The sequence below is a fragment of the Chironomus tepperi genome, unplaced genomic scaffold (genome assembly GCF_022539635.2).
Source record: "Chironomus tepperi strain 1889 unplaced genomic scaffold, CSIRO-AGI_Ctep_v1 contig_445, whole genome shotgun sequence".
Classification (NCBI taxonomy): Eukaryota; Metazoa; Arthropoda; class Insecta; order Diptera; family Chironomidae; genus Chironomus; species Chironomus tepperi.
In genome coordinates, this window is record NW_027226567.1 from 8686547 (window position 1) to 8705768 (window position 19222).

At 33.9% G+C, this 19222-nt stretch overlaps 1 protein-coding gene across 1 annotated transcript; it reads right to left on the reverse strand.

Moving 5' to 3' along the window:
• Positions 1-11287: 11287 nt before the first annotated feature.
• Positions 11288-16883, reverse strand: LOC139098534 (nose resistant to fluoxetine protein 6-like). Its single transcript, XM_070650765.1, has 7 exons — positions 16817-16883; positions 14959-15743; positions 14397-14815; positions 13573-13686; positions 11932-12097; positions 11526-11855; positions 11288-11449 (listed from the first exon to the last, which is right to left on the reverse strand). The coding sequence occupies exons 1-7, from the start codon at positions 16881-16883 to the stop codon at positions 11288-11290; spliced, it is 2043 nt and encodes a 680-aa protein (XP_070506866.1).
• Between the last annotated feature and the right edge of the window lie 2339 nt (positions 16884-19222).

Below are 19222 nucleotides of genomic sequence, written 5' to 3' on the forward strand. Positions count from 1 at the left end.
TTCACACCTTATTGCCTTAACAGTCAAAGATCTTACTTTCATGGTACTTAAATCGATACCTAAAATCGGTCTTTTTGCCTGTTAGTGATGATTGCTTCTTGTAATTCAAAATGCACAAATTCAAATCCAAAATCGGGTTTCTGGGCAGCATGACTCTGACATGGAATCAGTAAAAAATAAAATTTAACCATTCAAGATCTGAACGATCCAAAGCTTTGCGTTATATGCGTCTCAGTACCAGACCTACAGTTTATAGTGGAATCTGAGCCACTCTTTTGACGATATTATTGCCTATAGTCTAACAATGAAAGTATTTGAGCCACGTTTCCACTCCATATGATTCAAATAAGGTCATTTGAATAAGTTAACATGTCTAATCTTGAACTGATGATTGCAGGGTCGCCATTGTAATAATTTTGTTCTGAAGTACTAAACCATTCCACCTCCGAGCTACTTCAACTCACAAAAAGTCAGATTTAAACCAAAACCTGCATCAAATCAGAGTTACATCTGTTTGATGCTGGATTTAGGATCAATTACCCAACTTGAACTATTCAAGTTTATCCAAACTGGAACAAAATACGTTAGAACCAGACATCAACTGGAGCTTATCTTGCCAAAAACTTGCTATGACGTTATCTTGTCTCCCCGTTAACTTACGGTGTGAATCCTTAATTCTGAACATAATGAATTTCGCTAATAAAAAAATCTTGCTCTTCATTTCATTCACCACAATATATATTCAGCATAAAAGCAAAGCTTACAACATATAATTAGAACAGCACAAGCACATGAAGCACAAGTAATTTTTAATTAAATTCATTTGACTTTTTTATCTTTCTTGCGATTGTTGGAATTTAAAGCTTTATTCTGAGCATATTTTGAGCATTTTTAAATCCAACCGCAAGACATTTTATCCGTTCATAAGCGAATGGATAATTAAAATGAACCAAAATGCCTCGCGTTTCTTAATCATCCGTACACAAATTTTCACGAAGTGCTTGTGATGAATTGTTCAAATAGAAAATCATTGAGATATAAAATTTCATTTTTGTTTGCATTAGCATATCCTTTAGCAATTTATAACAGTGAAAAATAATCATATTTCTAGCGTAAGTATCATTGATGCATGTGCTGAATGTATAACAACTTACTTTACATCTCTTCCCTCGAGTGTTGTTTCATTGCTTTGGTATTATACTTGGGTTTTATAATGTTGAATGTTGGTCTGTTTATAATATTGTAAGACATTTTCTCGAATAACACAAATCAATTCGATCTTTGGGTGACGTGACTCTGACTTTATGTCGAACTTGTTCTAAATACGGCATCATGTCAGAGTCATGCTGATCTGTTGTTGGATTTTGGATCAAATACCGACTCGTACTATTCAAATTGTAAGTCAACATGGCTATGAAGCAGTGTACTAGAGTTGCGCTAGGGCAATTTAAGAGAGGATGTAAGTGAGAGTGACCTCTGCACTTAAAAGACCAGTGGAATCAGAACACTCCATTCATGGCTTTGTAGCCTATTGCTTGAGATGGGCAGGTCATATCAGAACACTCCTTTGATGACATTTTAGCCTATATCTAGGTTTACCAGAGGATTTTCACAAAAATCTGAACATTTCTAAGTTTGGCGCTATTGGTCTTTTGGAAAAATATAGCAGATGGTCGCCCTACCAATAGCCTACAAATGGAGGCTGGGAATCGTGTTTTGGGTTCATGAGATTAGAAAAAGAGACACAATGCGATCATGAGTGAAGGGTCGTTATTTCAATAACAAGGTAGCCCCTCCGAGCCACTTTGAAATGAGCAGACCTTTTGGTTTTTGCGATACATACGATGATACTTTCATACGGCTGCACCCCTGATACTTAATAATCATTAAAAATAATTTGGATTCATTCCAAACATTAAATTTAATCATAATGCATTCAAAAAATCATAAAAACTTTTTAATTGAAAAACTAACTTCATAAAAGTTTTAAACATTCTGCAAACTATTTCTGCTATTTTTAAAAAGTACAACTTTTATTCTTAATGCCATCTTCAGGAACTATACTGGACAACAAGAAACTAGAGCATCAATCAAAAATTAAACTCTCATTTTCATCAGCGGAAGTGAGCATGATAAACGATTTGTGAAAAAATCTGACTGTAAGCATGATTTGTGAACGAGAGAAACTAAATCCGTGAATTGTGCTTTCAATTTGCCAGTACGAGATACTTTTTCTCGTGCATAATAAAGGAATCAGTATTCTCGAGTCATATCCATTGTTTCCACAATAAATCAAACAGATAGAAGCGAAAATTTACACAGTTTTAATTTAAATTTGTAAAGGAGGATGACATTAAGTTTCTCATGTCTCAATGTCATGTTCATCCTAACAATCATCGCTGCCATTGTTATACAAGTTGTACTTTTTTTTATATTTTTACATCCGTTGCACTTTCATTGTTATGTAATTTATGTTGTTAAAATGTTACAGTGCTCCTTGTCTCCCATAAATGTTGTATTTACATTAACATCGGAGCATTTTTTTTTCATCGCATAATAAAGGCATGCATAAAAATAATTCACAGCCAACACTGCATGAGCTTTGGTTGAGATACTTTTCAGTGCATAAAAAAAAAGAGAATCACTTCAACTCTTGCAATATAAACGGTTGACAAGGTTTATGCACTTGAGGAAACTTGAATTTTTTTCAGGTGGAACTTGATGCCTTTTGTTTCATTTTATAATGAAGTATTTGTACTGTGATATGTCATGTCGGTGATATGAAGAGTATTACACTTAGAATCAGAGTTGCAAAACAGGCAAATTCTTGATAATTTGTATAGTTTTGTAATAGAAACCATACAAATTATCAAGAATTTGTACGGTTTTTGCCTATCACAGGTACCTGTTTTGTAACTCTGCTTAAAATCAAGTTTGGGGTTTTTGTGAGTTTAAGATTTTCATTAGTATGCTTCTATTGGTTCCCTTAACATATAAAAAATCAACAGAATTGTTTAAATGTTCCGAAAGAGACACGGCGTAGAAGAGGCAACAATTACGCTGTCCTGATGCACAATTAATCGACATACTCGTGTCCTGGCAATATGCAAGTTGCAAATTGTTCAGATTCTAACAAAATAAATTGTAGGCTCAAAAGGGAGCGTTACAAGATACAACAGTTGAATGAAAATGTCTCGAGCTTATTAAAGCACCATAGCCGCTTTCCTTACTAGCTCGAGATTCGATACAGTTCAATTGGCCCAAAATTCAATAGAAAGACGAACAAAATCCCTTTAATGTGGCGCTAATTTGGCTTAGAATATTGCTATTCCAGCATCGATCTGCAACGATGATCCGATCAGCACACATTGACAGGTTGACAGATGTCATTTACGGTATCGGTGCTGAAGTGGCAGAAAACTTAAAACAAAGGCAGTTAATTGACAAGTACAATCAAATTTGCCAATTTTTTTGCAACTTGATTCTAAGTATAGTGCTGTCTTGATGCCGTGTTTGCAACATTTCAATGTCTACCGATAGGGTAATCTATGGTGCAACAAGAATCTAAGCCAAATTAGCGTAACATGAATGTTATTTTGTGCTTCTTAATACTGAATATGTGTTCGATTAGGTTTGATTAGGTGACCAATAATGAGGATTCTATTCCCGAGTGAAACAAGGTGTGATTCAAGTACCACAAATGCCAAGCCTTTAACCAATTATAATCGCAGCGTATTCCACTCGTTAATACCAACCATCCAGTGTACGCTCACTACATGTTAATTTTCCATCTAAGTGCCCACTCCATGTCAATCTTAAACTCCAACTTGGTGATTTCTCATTGAGAATTAAATTTTCAACGCTACTTTAAAATTCAAATTAGATCTATGCTGGAATTTTTATGTTTTTGAATTAATTTTCATGAATAAATCTCATAAATTTTTATTCCTTAGTTAAAAACTTCTTCTTAATCTCCATCTCATTTTTCATTTCAACTTCCTTACTCAACCACCAACAAATTGAAAGAAAATTTGCGAGATTGTAAGGAAATGATTTGATTTTGATTAAAAAGACTCATGATGCTCTCATATTTTATTCACGCACTTTTAACATGCGACATCCTACAAAACTCCTCATATTACTCATTGAACATTAAAATGTATTCTGGTACAGTCATGTATTGTAAATTTTGTGGTGTATTTGAGACATGAAAAATGACAAGATTCAAATCATTTGATGTACATTTAATTTTTAATGATGCATGTAGTGTATTGTGTTGTCAAGTCTATGACCCACGTATCATGTTTAATATGTCATTGTGGATCTGATAAATTTAAAACTTGTTATTAGTGACGAGGATTTGAGAAACTTTTTATCGAATGTGTTTTGAGAGTCGTGAAGTTTCTATGCTAGAAAATTGGTCAAATTATGAAGTAGATGATTCTATAGAAGAGATAGTTTTTTGGATTAATGGGATGTTTACGTCATATAGGGTCGATCACTTGTTACGTAATGTAAAAATCTACTTTTTGGAACCGCTTGTTGTAGAAGGTGTACCTTGGGTAAAACAAAATTTAACTTCTCATAGAGGATACCCTTAAGAGCAGCATAGAGGGCCTTTAAGAGCAGTGGTGGGCAACCTTTTATTTTTGGCCTCACACCTCGGTGGTAAGCCACGATTGAAACCGAATATGGCATAATATTCATGGCAATTCCAAAACTTATTGACGGCACAATAATGAACCACGACACACAGATTGTCCACCACTGCTTAAAGACGCTACCTATTAATCAAACAACCCCCTTTAAAAATTTCCATTTTACAATAAAGATAATAAGTTCTCAAAGTAAAAGTTTCTCGGTATTTAAGAACTTTAACCCATTTTCAACTTAAAACAAGAAGATGAATGTCCTTACAGAAATCGAAAATGTACGATAAGAATTGAATACCTCATAGCTGAGTTCTAAATTTCCGTATTAACAATGTGGTCTGATGATCTTGTTTTTCATGTAGCTGCAAGACATTAAAGATGTATTTTTGGATTTTCAATGTTTTCTGTGTGTCAATGTGGTGATTTTAATTCAAATTTCTTTTAAATACCCTAACAGAAAATGAGATCGATTTTAGGTACCGTATTAATATGTCAACTTTGCTTGTATACCAGGCTTTGAAGCTATGTGATTTCACATGGCATTTACTTACTAACTTACTTACTTACTTCGCTGGCCTACCCTCTGTCGGCGCCTGAAGCTGGTTCTATCGCAGGCTGCCGTTTACTACATAATTACCAATTCCAAATGTGCCATTATTAGCTTGGCTTAACTCTGAAATTTTCACCACTTCTTCGCCGTACTCTCTCCAAGTTTTACACCTTGAAAGATATCAATTTATAATTTAGTACCTAACCTTTGGAGCCACTTACTTATTTCATAATGAAAACAGTCCTACATCTTCTGTAAAACCTTGTAAGAATATCAAATTTCAAGTTCACAACCGATTAAATTCAAAAAGATTTGGTACCGAAAAGTTTATGTCACCTTTAACCTTTTGTATTTTTTTGTTTCTAATACTTCAAATATTTCTACACAATAAGCATCAAACATGCTAAAATATTTATCCCTTTTCATGTCCTTACACCTTACTCATTGTATCTTGAAAACAGTAAGATTCTTAAACGAATTCCAATATTGCTTTGTCACTTATTTTCATGCTGATATTTTGAATGAACTGCTATGTGATGAAGGAATGATGAAGAATTTTCATTGTTGATTCTGTTATTTTTTCAAGTTTTCACGCATCAACATCCATTCAATACTCATTCCTGTGTCCATAAAAAAATAATTTGATTAAAAAGGTTTAAGTACTTGAAAATTGCTTTTTACTTCTTTTTTGTCCTCGCGTATGAAAGAAAAATCCTCTCATCATCCTGAAAGTAAACTTAATTCACTTCTGTATACAAAATTTTCATACCTGCCAGAATAACAAATGAGCTCGCGAATAACAGAAAAGTACGAAAAGTTGGTGTTTTTTTAGCATTATTTTGAGGATATTGGATGAGATTTTGGAAGCAGTTTTGGCCTGCAATAATGTGAGATGGACAGCATTTTGCAGCAATCTAGGCTCCAAGCCGGAGTATCGTTCCAGTAAGTAAGTAATTGAGGGAACAGTTTGGATCAGAAGTGGCAGGAGTTTGTGGAGGCATTTCTATTGCAGACCAGACTCTCAATAAGAAATGGAGTTTGTAGTCCCAAAGCCCTACTTACTATGGTTTGGATCTTCGATTGACAAGAAGCTAAAATGTCAAAGATGTCCAAACTCAGTGCTAACAGGCAAAGAGTCCGCTTTTAGGTACCGCAGTGGACTTTTTGTAATATAAGCGCAAAATCTATGCCTCTTAGGGGCTATGGCACTTCGAGTCATGCAATCAACGTGGTGACCTACCCTTACCCTTGCGATTACAACGTGCTGCTCAGGATGTTGACTGGAAGTCTGAATTATTGACATTTTCTTAATGAAGGTAACTCAACGGGTTTGGCTGAATTTTGTATGATTAAATAAATTTAAAATTGCTGAATAAATCACCAATCATGTTGTATGTGGATCCACAAGAGGATTAAAGCATATCCCGATAGCTCAATCTTGCTATAATCCCAATTCATTGCTATACTTCCCTGTCCCAATAAAAAACCTTAAAAGACAGCACATTGTCACAACAATTCATGATCATGAAATATTCAATGCACCCTAAAAGTACGCCTTAAAGTCATTCCTCACCACATATTTTCAAACTGACTGTCGTTGTACGCTGGAAAATAAGAAGACGGCAAAACTTTTTATTTTCAGTCTTTGTTCCATCTTTCTCATTTCATTAAGATATTCAGCAATTTGTCAGGGTTTTAATTTCAGAATTGATTATGTTTATTCCTCTCCCGTCCCTTGCCTCAACTCCTATATCATCTGATTGATATATTCATTTAATTCGAATTGTGCATTTAAATGAATAAAGTCATCGATCTTAAATCTAGTTAGCATTTAGAGTAAGCAAAAATAAAGTATTGATAGCATAAAAAGCACGGATGAAAAGTTTCAGAAGCACCTGAATGTAAGCGAGAGAGTACATTAAGAATCAAGCCTTTTCATGTCCTTTGAAGCGAAAAATTAGCATTTTGTTGACTCAAAGAAAAGTCAAAGGTTGAATTACTGAGAAATTTGGATATGAACTTTCTTGTAGTAATTTAATCTCAGTCTGAGAATTTTTGGAGTGATACTCTCACTTGATTGGAAGTTGTATCAAAAATTGATGTTATATTGACCTTGTTTTGTGAATGAGTACATGCTAATATAAAGCAATAGACTGTAGATTGAATCTGAATGTTGAATATTAGATCAAAAAGTGCATATCTTATTGGATAGGCAATTTGCTTGCTATGTAGCATAAATTAATGAATTTTTAGTCCTTTTTCTACCTTTTGAACAGATTTTCTATGAAGGACTACATCAAATATTGTCTGACTCCTCAAAAAGCATTACGTAATAAGTGAATGAGGCTATGAGGATCTTAGTACCATTTGTAGATTTTAAATTGGTTCTAGTTTTGAGATTGTACATACAAAGTAAGACATAAAGTCTCAAGAATCATATTTTGTAAATATTAATATGCAACCGTGCATTATTAACTAATTTGCCAGGTAAAGTAAAGGAACTAAATTAAATGTCCAAAGATTTAGGAAGGAAGCTGTCGAAAGAGACAGTATTGCATTTTGTATTGAAAATTCTCAGGCGGAAGCCAGCGATAGAACCAGCTTTAGACGCCATCTGAGATAGACCGAATGATTTAATACGTCGATACCCAATTATTGCAACATTGATTCGAGACTCAAAGGAATTCTTCTGATTTCACTTTAAACGAGTAGTGGGCAACCTGTATCGCGGCACGTAAGTGTGAAGCAAAATAGTTATTGGAATACCATGTACCCGTTTGCCATTTGATCGAGGCAGGGTCGATGGCTTAACGCCACTTTAAACTGTTGATCTGACGCATACCTTGACTCGTGGGACAATCTATGTTGATCCAACAGAAGAATTAAATTTCGAATAGTCCCATTCCACTAAGCTTCTTCGAGCTTCATTACGACTGAGCTATGATGCCATACGACTATAGGATATAGGATACCATACCTTCAAATAGCTACAAAATTCAAAAACCATCGATCATGTGTCACCCGGGTACAAGCTTTAAAAAGCAAAACTTTCTTATAAGCTTATGAATCAGCTGCTTTTCATCATTCATTTTCCTTTTGATTTTACATTCACATCCAATTTTCCTCCCTTTTTCACATTAAATTTTAATTTTATGAGACTTCAAAAAAGTTACAAGGTAATCCTTACTTGGAAACACAACGAAACGATCAAAAGAAATTTCAATGTCAAGTCTTCTGACTCAACTTTTTCGATTCCATTTTCATGTCCATTTCACTCTCTCGCTGTCTTTTAAGCTTTTGAGCTTTTTCTCTCTCGGAATAGCTTTTACTCTCTCGTGTTTTTGTAGCTATTTATTCCCTCTCATGTCTGTTCCTAATTGTATCATTCAACGATTCATTCATTCATTCATGCAAATGTTAACACAAGAGATGAATGAATGAACGAAATGTCTCTCGCATATCTACTATATGATACATAATTTTTTTGACTGCGTTTGCTAAACAAATGACTATGTATAACTTTTAACGGGAATGATATAAAGCATGTGATTTAAAGATTATTTTTATGTCTCTATAAAAATTTGTCATTGTGCAATAGCTTCAGCGAGTGCTGATATATTTACCTTTTAGGATTGCCTTCTAGCAAGACCCGAGCGGTGCAAGTGAGGTAGAGTTCGGCATTGAGACTGTGTGGCATACAGAGACGGCTGCCATTTGGCGTAGGCCAAGAGTAGAGCTTGAAGTCTATTCGAATTTTGTATGGAAAAGTCAACCCAATTTTGTTAACAACCTCCATAGCTTCTTCTTTTGTGCCTCTCGGACTTCAATTTAGTGTTGGTAAAAGAGCTTTTGTTGAGCTTCTAAAGGAGAACTCGAAGGCTATTCGTATGGAATAGTTGACTCCAAGTGGACAAAAATACGTTAGAACTAGACATCAACTGGATTTTTACTTCGTCCAATTGATAACTCAGTTCTAAACCTCCATATCAACCATCATCTTTTGCATCACTCGGGGCTAATATATGCTAGATTTTAAAATATATTACTACCTTGCAATGCTTAAAATTTTCAGAGATTCTGAAATCATAAAAGAAGAAAAATTGAAGACATTAGGGGATGAGGAAAAAAAATGCTAATGACAATTTCAACTCGAACATTTGTTATGCTTATGATATAGAAGAATGTCGTTGATGTAAATTTTTGGATGGCTATAATTTTGAATTATGTATATTCTGTTCCAAGTATATTCTGAATGTTTTTGCTAACGAAGTGCCTAAGGATTCTGGAAGAAATAGCTTGCTGTAAAATGTTTATGGTAATTTTTTTAGGCTTATTAAATCAAGATAGGGAATTTAACATTCCCGAATAGCACAAGTAGTTCAACGGATCCAAACAACACACGTTGGTTAAACGATCCACAATCCAGTCGTAGACCGACGTTACTCTGTCATTGGGCGTAATTCAAATATTTATCATTTTTGTTGTTTCCCTTAGCTTGGATTTGAGGATGACAGCTTGCTAGACCAACTCGCTTTGTATTAACCAGAGTCTCGTTTGACTCCATCCTACTATGTAGCTTGTCCTAATAGACCAAGACAAACCTAAGTCCTAATAGACTTGTCCTAATAGACTTTTAGGTACCGTAGTGATATTTATGAACCAAGAAAGCATGATCTTTGCCTATTAGGGTTGGATTGACGATTTCCTCCATGAGAAGGCGAGGATGGTGGATATGGCGAAGTTAAGCTAAGAGTAGCGTAAAGTCACATGCAGAGTCAGATGGAAGGCCTTTTGTAAAAACCTAGGCTCTAAGTCGGAGTATAGTTCCAGTAAGTAAGTACATATCTTTAAGACATTCATCATCAAAGAATATAGTCAAAGTCAATATCCTATAATTTCACAAGGCCTTCTATTCTTCACAATTCTCTTTCCATAATTTCACAATAAAATTGGACATCCTCTTCAAATAAAAGCACATTTTAAAGCACAATCTAATTTATTTAGCATTAAAATATCGTTTTTTTATTCAGTCTAATTCAAGACATTTAATTGATGACAAACATAAAGACTTATTTGATTCCATTTTACTTTCGTAATAAAAAGACATAATCTTTTTATATTTTGTATCCAGATGAAAGGCATTGACAGATGTAATAAGAAAATACATATTTGTTCATGTAAATTTATTTACTCTCTTTATGCCATAAAAAAAAGAAAGATTTCTTGTTCAAAATGTCAATAGTGATTTTCATTCTTTTATTCATGCTGGCTTTTGTTAATGGAATGAAATCTTGAATGACGTATTGTATTATGTCTGGCTTAAAATTTAAAGCTTTTTACTTATTGGTGAATTATAAGACTTCTTAGACGTTTTAAAATTTGTGCTTATTGTGTCTCCTAGCCTAACAAGCAGAGATATAGCTTTTATGTACATCAGTGTTGTTTCTGTATCATGAAATCATGATCTTTGATTGTTAGGGCTAAGTATGAATAGTTATAGTGCTGATGAGACTAGCAAGTGAATTGACAAAGTGAAAATTAAGCCGAAAAAGTTCAAAAAAATTCTAAAAAAATTAAATTCCTATTTTAAATTGAAGAACATTCGAGGGACGCAATTAAAGGAAGCTTCAGTCACAGATTCTTTAAGTTCTCATCGCAAATACTTTTATTAATATCAAATGGAAACACCTTCGTAGAAAAGATGCTGTGGATCAAGATATGTAGTCCGATTGGCACAAATTGAAATGTTGCCACCACGGCGACGAGTCGGTCGTATACTTAAAGACGTAGCCTCAAAGTGTCCGTGGCGTCGTTTTTTCTATTTATGTCACTCGAATCTTACATTTCAAAACGTCATGCATTTAAATTGTAAATATATTAAGGCAGTGGTGGGCACACACATTTGTCGTGACTAAACAGTGTGAAAAATATCTGAGATGTATGTATGCACGATAAAAAATTTCTAGAGTTAAGTTGTGGCATGACACAATAAGCTTGCTTACCACAGAACTAAGGCAATATCTTAACTTATAATGGACAGAATTTAAATTCAGATTTTCAAAAATCATTTAAAATTAATTTTATTTTAGTTCCTTTCCTCTGCATTTGAATCATTAAATTTCTCAATACTTTCAGTTCTCCTCAATGTCAGCATTTTAAGTAGCGAAGAGATTGGAATTTCAATGCAGAGTGTAAGAAAGAATCCAATAAAATTGCTAAGTACGAAGCATGCAATCGTGATTGTAAACTAAAAAAGGAAAAAAGAGTTCCGATCAAAAGTTCAATGGAAGACAAAAAATTCAATTTTGATAAGTATTGCTTACCATATTTTGCATGCTTATTTCCATCATTTGATGTGTTCTCATCATGAGAAGTTTAAGGATGAATACGTGACAAATAAATCCAGCATAAGATATTCTACCCAATATCTTTAATCCTTTGTAGCTTAACAAGTTCCTTGCAAACCATCCATGATGATAAATAACTCCAATGATGCCAAAGGCAAGGATAACACCATAACTGTGTCTTATTATGATTGCTGCTAATGATACCCAAATTGATGGCTTCGCAAAGTCATACTGATAAAATAGATATCCAGATAAAACTATTACGAATCCAAAAAGAAGGCAGCAGTACCAAATGAACCGGAAGTACTAAAAATTAAGAACAAAATAAATTAACATGCAGAATTGAAAGTTCATTAGGGATAATTAAATAAGCAGCACTCACAAAACGTCGGCGATAATCAACTTTTGTAGCTCTTATGTCTCGATACCACAAGCCTGCAAATATTCCTATAAAGTAGCTTCCCAAATTCATGTGTGTTGGTGCATAATATCGTCGAAAATAGTCAGGATCGTTCGGTTCAACTGGCATGAGATGATTTCTGAAGGTTCTGTATGGATGTACGGAATATGGAAATTCGCATTAATTTTTAATAACAGAAGCAATTTTAAGATGCCGGAAATTGTGTTTTTGAAGATTAAAGCTCCTGAATTTAGAGAAATTCCTTGTAGTAAATCAGTGGACTGTCAACTGAAGCCACAAATTTTGTCATTTTTGTCACTTAAGTTGTCTGCCCTCGTCATCAATTTGAACTGAAAACAGTCGTCATGTTTCATTCAGCCAATTTTCACTTAATGTCGTCAATACGATGACGTAGCGTGACACTTGAAACTTAATCGAATTGACCGAGATAACTAATCAATCGAAAATCCTGTCAACTCATGAAAATCGTGATGAATCATTCATATCAAGTGAACTCTTTTTGGTGACCTTACTTCTGATAATGTTTAAATTATGGATTTGGTACAATAAACTTTTTATACAGCACACATTCGTGATAAAAGTGAAAACTAATTATTATTTCTGCTAGAATTTGTATGAGAAACTTTCAGAATAAATGTGACATAATTCATAGCTTTCTATAAAGTTTTCCTGTATAAAACTGTTAATCCCCTAAAACTAATTTAATTTTATCTTCAATAAAATGTAAGCCCGAGTGACACAATTTAGGGAATTGCATTTTTTACCGTAAAAATGGATTCAAATTAGTCCGTCATGGTACTGGCTATAGAACTTGACGTCTTATCGTCAATACGATGACGTTTCGGTGTTTTAGCATACTAGGTGTGCTGTACAGGATACTGATTGGAAGCAATCATGTCAAGATGCTTTCAAGGTCACAACGCCCCTAAATAATCGGTCAACAATCCAATGTAGCAGTGCCCTAACAGCTATAGAATAGCACAAATCGACCAATTGACCATAAATTCGGTCCAATGATGGCGTGACTCTAACTTTTTGTTAGATTCAAATAAAATACGGCAGATTCAGTTGAAATCCGGCAGAATCAGTTCAAATCAAGTACCAAGTGAGATTCACACCGGCTTGGTGCCGGATTTAAGATCGATAAACCGACGTATACCATTCGGTTCTCTTAAACTGCCTAGAAAAGCCCTTTAAAGCACCCAAAAAATGGCATTTAAAAATCCTTCAATATATAAATCTCTCAAGGACCTAAACACTTTTATTTTATCATATTTCATTTTTAAGGCATCAAATGAGAGGCCATTTAAGATCTTGATATTAAATCTATGCTACAACAGTAGAATTAATCTATCTAACAAGCCTAATCTTAATTTATTGTGTTACGCATAACTTTGTATTCTGCTGATATTTTTGTATGCTTAAAAAGACTTTGAATTTTATCAGCAAAAATGGAAATAACAGGCACAACAAGTTGCTAGTTTATTTCCACAAATATCAAAAACTATCTTCATGTGAATAAATAAAATTTCAATTTTTTTGGAACAGATGAACTGAAAATTGTTCCTATAAAATTTACATTTAAGCAATAATCATACTTACTCAGGCGAAACTATGGAAATTGGCTCAAATTTATTCACATACACAATATATCCTGTGAGGAATATTGATATCCCTAATACTGATGATAGAATCCAGTTTTTGAGGGATGGATATCTAAAATAATAAATAATTTTTGCATGTAAGGAATATTGAAAATTCACAAAAATTAATAAGTTTGAAATATTTTGTATCTGGATATTGAAGTTGTTGCTATTTAGCTCTATTATGCAGTTGTGCTGATGACTCAGACTCGAATAGTACAATAATTTAACTGATCCAAAATCTGACATTACAGGTGCTTTCATGGTATTCATCTACGTATGCCTATACACTTAAACCTGCTTCTACCCCAAGTATACACATATCCTTGCCTCTAACCTAAGGAATTTCAAAGACCAGTAATAGACATTCTGTGTGCCGCTTAAAATTTTAGGAAATTCCATGAACCGTCTGCTGTGTCAATCAACCAAGTTGTGCCGCGAAAAATAAAAGAGTGCCTAGAACTGATCCACTGTTCTAGGATATGCACCAAGTATGAGTATAATAGTAAGTGTATACCGAGAAACCGGCTTCATGCCGTCGAGACCTTGACTAGAAGAATATTCTGTTTAAATCAGATGCCATGCTAGAGTCTTACCTGCCTGGTGTCAGATTGTGGATCGATTACCTGACTTGTACTATTCGGTAGAGCTTGAAGTCAACTCCGATTTTGTATGAAATAGTCGAAATGAGTCAACTCGACTCCTTATAAAATCCGAGTCAACTTCTAGTTCTGCTATCAAGAGAGCATTATAAACCCACATAAAACTAGACAATATACTTACTTATAGATCAAAATCAAGCATGCATATCCTAAAACACTCAACCAAAAATCAGCCGACAGATACCAACCATGTAGCATACAAATTTGATCAATTCCAATGTAGTTGCTTAACAAAATCAAATTAATCCACCAATTCTTCCTACAAAATTCACGGTCATCAAGTACATTTTCATCCCAAAATGGTCCATCACCCATATGATAAAGCCATGTTGCATGAAGTAACATCATAAATACAAAAAGTGGTATAAGTCGTAAATATCGAAAAATTATAGCTTTAACGAAGAATATCCAATTTGAGCATTTATCTTTCTCTCTGTAGAGCATGAAAAGGTATGCTGATAGGAAGCCACTCATGAAGAAAAATGATTGCACGAATATGTTGCCATTCACAACAAACATTGACGTGAGCTTTGAGTAGAACTGTAAAAAAAAAATTGTTTTGAATGGGGTTAATTGGGTGTTCATGATTTGGATTTGGATTTACTTCCAAAAGGGGTTGGAATTGACTTTTTTTGAGGTTTAAGAAAATTTAAAATTTTAATCAAATTTGACTATTTACTTACATCTTCAATATAAATTGGATTTAAAATTGGAAATGCTATACTCATAGGTAGTACATGTCCTAAAATCACACACCAAAATGTGAATGTCCTCATCCATTGAAATATTTTCAAATCATGAAATTCAGCTTTTGAGTCGCATGATAAAATGTACCAATTTCGTCGGATGGAAAACAAAGTCAATATTTGATGGGATTTTGATTGCAGTGTGCCTTGATAGTGAGCTTTTGAATTGTCATTGAAGTGGATTGTGTTGCGTAAGTAGCGATCATATAAACTAGACGTAATTATTGATAGCAGAATTATAGCAAGCATAACAGCGACAATTTTATCAAGAGAATCAACGGAACTGCTACGATAGTTCTGATACTCAATATCAATACAGTTTTGAACTTTTGTATATCCTTTCAATCCATATTTATCAATCAATTCCATATTAATGCATGTATTTATTGCTTCATCATATTTTTCACGATAATATTCAGCATTATAATAGCTCAATCCATGGGAATTGTTAAGAATACCCGTATGATATTGCTTTATATCAGTCAGATTGGCAATCAGTTTTAGACAATAGTTTACACATAATCCTCTTTTCAATTTATCATGTCGATAATGCTGCTTGTGATTACTTGAATATTCAACGATGAAATTATTCAGTTCGGATGATGAATTTCGTTGTATTTTAACATTGGCTATGCAGTAAATTGCAGCGTCATTAAAAATTCCAATGCACTCATCATAATCGTCATATTTGTACATATGTGGCATGTGATAATACATTGATGCTGAAATTATAGAGATTTGAGTGGAAATGAGAGGAAAAATTTGGAATTTTGATGATTTTTTGAATTATTGGTTGCTGTTCTATGACTTAGTGCGAAAAGCACATGATTTTAAAAATGGTCGAAAATCTAAACCGAGACTTGCGTGACTCTAGCAACAGACTAAACTTAATGAAAGAGTCAAATTGACCTTGAATTGAAATTTTGCCCATTTCTATGTCATATACTTTCCAATAAGCAATATAGAAGTCAATTTGGCAGCTGTTTAGAAACCTAGAAGTTACACAATATTAATATTGCTCAAAATCCAGCCACAGGTCACCGTGTCTCTAGCAAGTCTCTTAAGCTTTGTAAAGATTCGATAAAATCCGATCTCCAATCCAGAGTCAAGTCGGCATGGGGCTGGATTTTTGGCTATTTAGACGATATGTGCTTTTCAGCTATCGACAAAGAGCTCAATTCGAAAACTTTTTGAAAGCTCGAAAGTCACACGAGCTTCCAAATTATCCGCAAACGAATCACTGACTACCATTTCATCTCTGGCTCTCATCTTTCAAGCCTGATTCGATGAAATTCATTCTAAAGCCAGAGTTAAGTCGGTCTGTGAATTTATTTTCGACAATTTAGAAGCCGTGTGCCTTCCGGCAAGCGACATAGAGCTTAATTTATCAGCTATTTGTAAGCCTGAGTGACACAAATCACTAAAATTACACAAAATCCAGCCTCAAACCACCGTATCTCTCGTGGACACAAGGCAGAGTCAAGTTGGTCAGTGGTTGGATTTTTGGACGCCGTTTGCTTTTCAGGAAAGCACACCAAATTCAGAATCAATTAATTATTCACACGGATTCTCTACAAGCTCCTTTGCCTATTTTATGCCACCCGGGATAAAACAAATAAATGAAATATGATCCATAAATCCATAATTTATCACTTTTAAGTCTTCTATTTCATATCCATAAGCACGCAATATTCTCTACATTTCCTTGTTTCAGCTATAAAGTTCAAAGCACTTTCACCATTTCCTGACAGAAATCCTTCAGTGATAATTTACAGTTTAAAGTGAACAAACTTACAATTTAAAGCCGAACTTGAACTTGCAATAAAACTTTGCAGCACAAATATTATCAATAATATCACCATTGTAGTAAAATACTTCCGAAGATTCCGAGCTCAAAAATGCAACTGACCACCAAGATCAGAATCAATATTTTACAAGAGTCTTAAAGACGATCGATACAGCAGAATTGCTTAAGTTTACATTACATGAAGTGCATATTCTTTTCGTTTCAAGGCGAGCGAAAGTTGTTTTTGCATTTTTGGTCCGGTGATGTGTTACTGCAGAAGATAAAGACCGTAGACGAAAAAAAAAATTATGAATCTTATTATGAGGTATGTGAACTTGAAGCTTAAATATGAAATGAAAGTATAGCAAGAGAATATATTAAAAGAAATGAAGGGTAAGGAAATTATCAATGGATGTAATGTCAAGCAGTTGTAAGCGGAGCACGATTCTGATAAGCGTGGGCATTTTCACGATCAGGTGTTGAAGGATTGAGTCAGTATACAAGAAATTGAATTGATCTCGACATCAATCACAGGTTTATGTGAAATAATCTCGACTTTTACAAGGTTTATGTCAAAATGTATCAGGTTCGTGTTCTCGAATGGAAAGGAAAGGCAGAAACAATTCATTTTCCAATATCATTTTAACTGTAATTATGGATGAACTATGCAAAATATGTTGAATAAGGAGAATAAGATGTAGAATAAGATGAACTTACTTGGTTTCTTAGCTGAGGATGGTTCTGTTTTTTGAAAAATTTTGTCAATTTGGAATATTCAGGATTCTAGTGCCTTTTGTAGATGGCAGCAGAGCAAGAAGGTAGCCAAAGAATTATTTGAAGAACGGTTAGAGTCAGTTTTAGACGCTCAATGAGAGAGGCTATGAATCACACCTGACCTGCGGAACATCTATTAATCAAGGTCTTTGAATCAAATTTTCCTGATTGCAAAAAAACGCGAGAGAGGAAGAACACATGAAAAAAAGCTGTTTATGGAGATAACATGACATTTGGTATCGGCAATTAAAAAAAGACATCCATCGATAGAGCCAGCTTTAGGACACGTCTGAGAAAGATCATGAATCACAATTCATCTGTACGACTAGTGAAGTAAGAAAGTAAGTTGTTGATTCCATAAAAATAGATTATCAGTGTTTCTTGTTCGTTTCTTGCAAGAAAAATGATAAAAATTATAATTATCGTTAATGATATCCTAATTTTATGAGTCTATTACTCTCAGACTAATTAATTACATCGAAGAAATCTTGAAGTTGTATTGAGCGTTTAATAAACTAATTATTAAATAGATGATTAATCCAATCATTATCAATTGAATTCGAGCAGTTTTCGAAGTTTTCTAAAATTAGCACGTTGATCATTGGCCGGCAATTTGTGTGCCGCGGCACGCTAGTATATAGTATGGACCTTTAAAATGATGTGACACATTAAACACAATAGACAATAAAACAAGACATGTTAGCACATCGGAATCAGTAAAACAGATCAGATATTAACTTAGTTCTGAGAACAATTCATTAAATCAAAATATTCCCGTATGCAAAATTATTATAATCTTCTTGCGAAGCTTAGTGTAAGGCATATTAAATATTCATTCATTTTGATAGCATTACAGGAAATGAGTTTTTAATGCTGTTAATTCTAGCTTACGGGTGTTTTGTTGTTGTTTTGAAGAGATATGAAATTCATACAGCTAAATTTACTTGTTTTGTTACGAGTTAAACAAACAATAATAACGTAAATGGAGTAATACTACCTTCAATAAACATCCAACGTAATGTAATCCTCGACATTGTATCTCCTGCGAATGTTATTATAATCGAGACATAAATCGGCGATAAAATTTGGTATTACACAGAAATGCTGTTGTTGTTGTTGTAATTAAGCAAAATAAAGCTGGAATTTTGAAAAATTCAAAATATTTCAAGGCTCGACTGAATGCTTACAGCAATTGTCATCACTGACCTTTCTCTATCTTTTTTTATGATCGTTCAATAACTTCAATATTATGGATAATATTCATATTCCGTGTATTCATCTCGTTTAGATATTTCAATTGATTGACTTTTATATTTTTCTTTCCTTTTTTTCTTTCGTTGATTCGCAAATAGCAAGCAAAACGTTTATACGGAGATGTAAATAATTGGAATTACAAACAATTCTTTCATCAGACAAATTGACACAACAAGAAGGAAATATTTAAAAAGTTTGAAATTTTTTGAAAACTAGGTTTGATAATGAGGGGAGGTTAGGATATTATGTGACGCTAGAAATAGCAATTGAGACCCCTCCTCTCCGGTTCTCGTCCCACTGTAACATTTTGTGACCTAAAGCTAGGGTGGCCAGAGGATTTTCGCAAAAAAATCGGGACATTTCTTAGTTTGACACTACTGGGGTTCT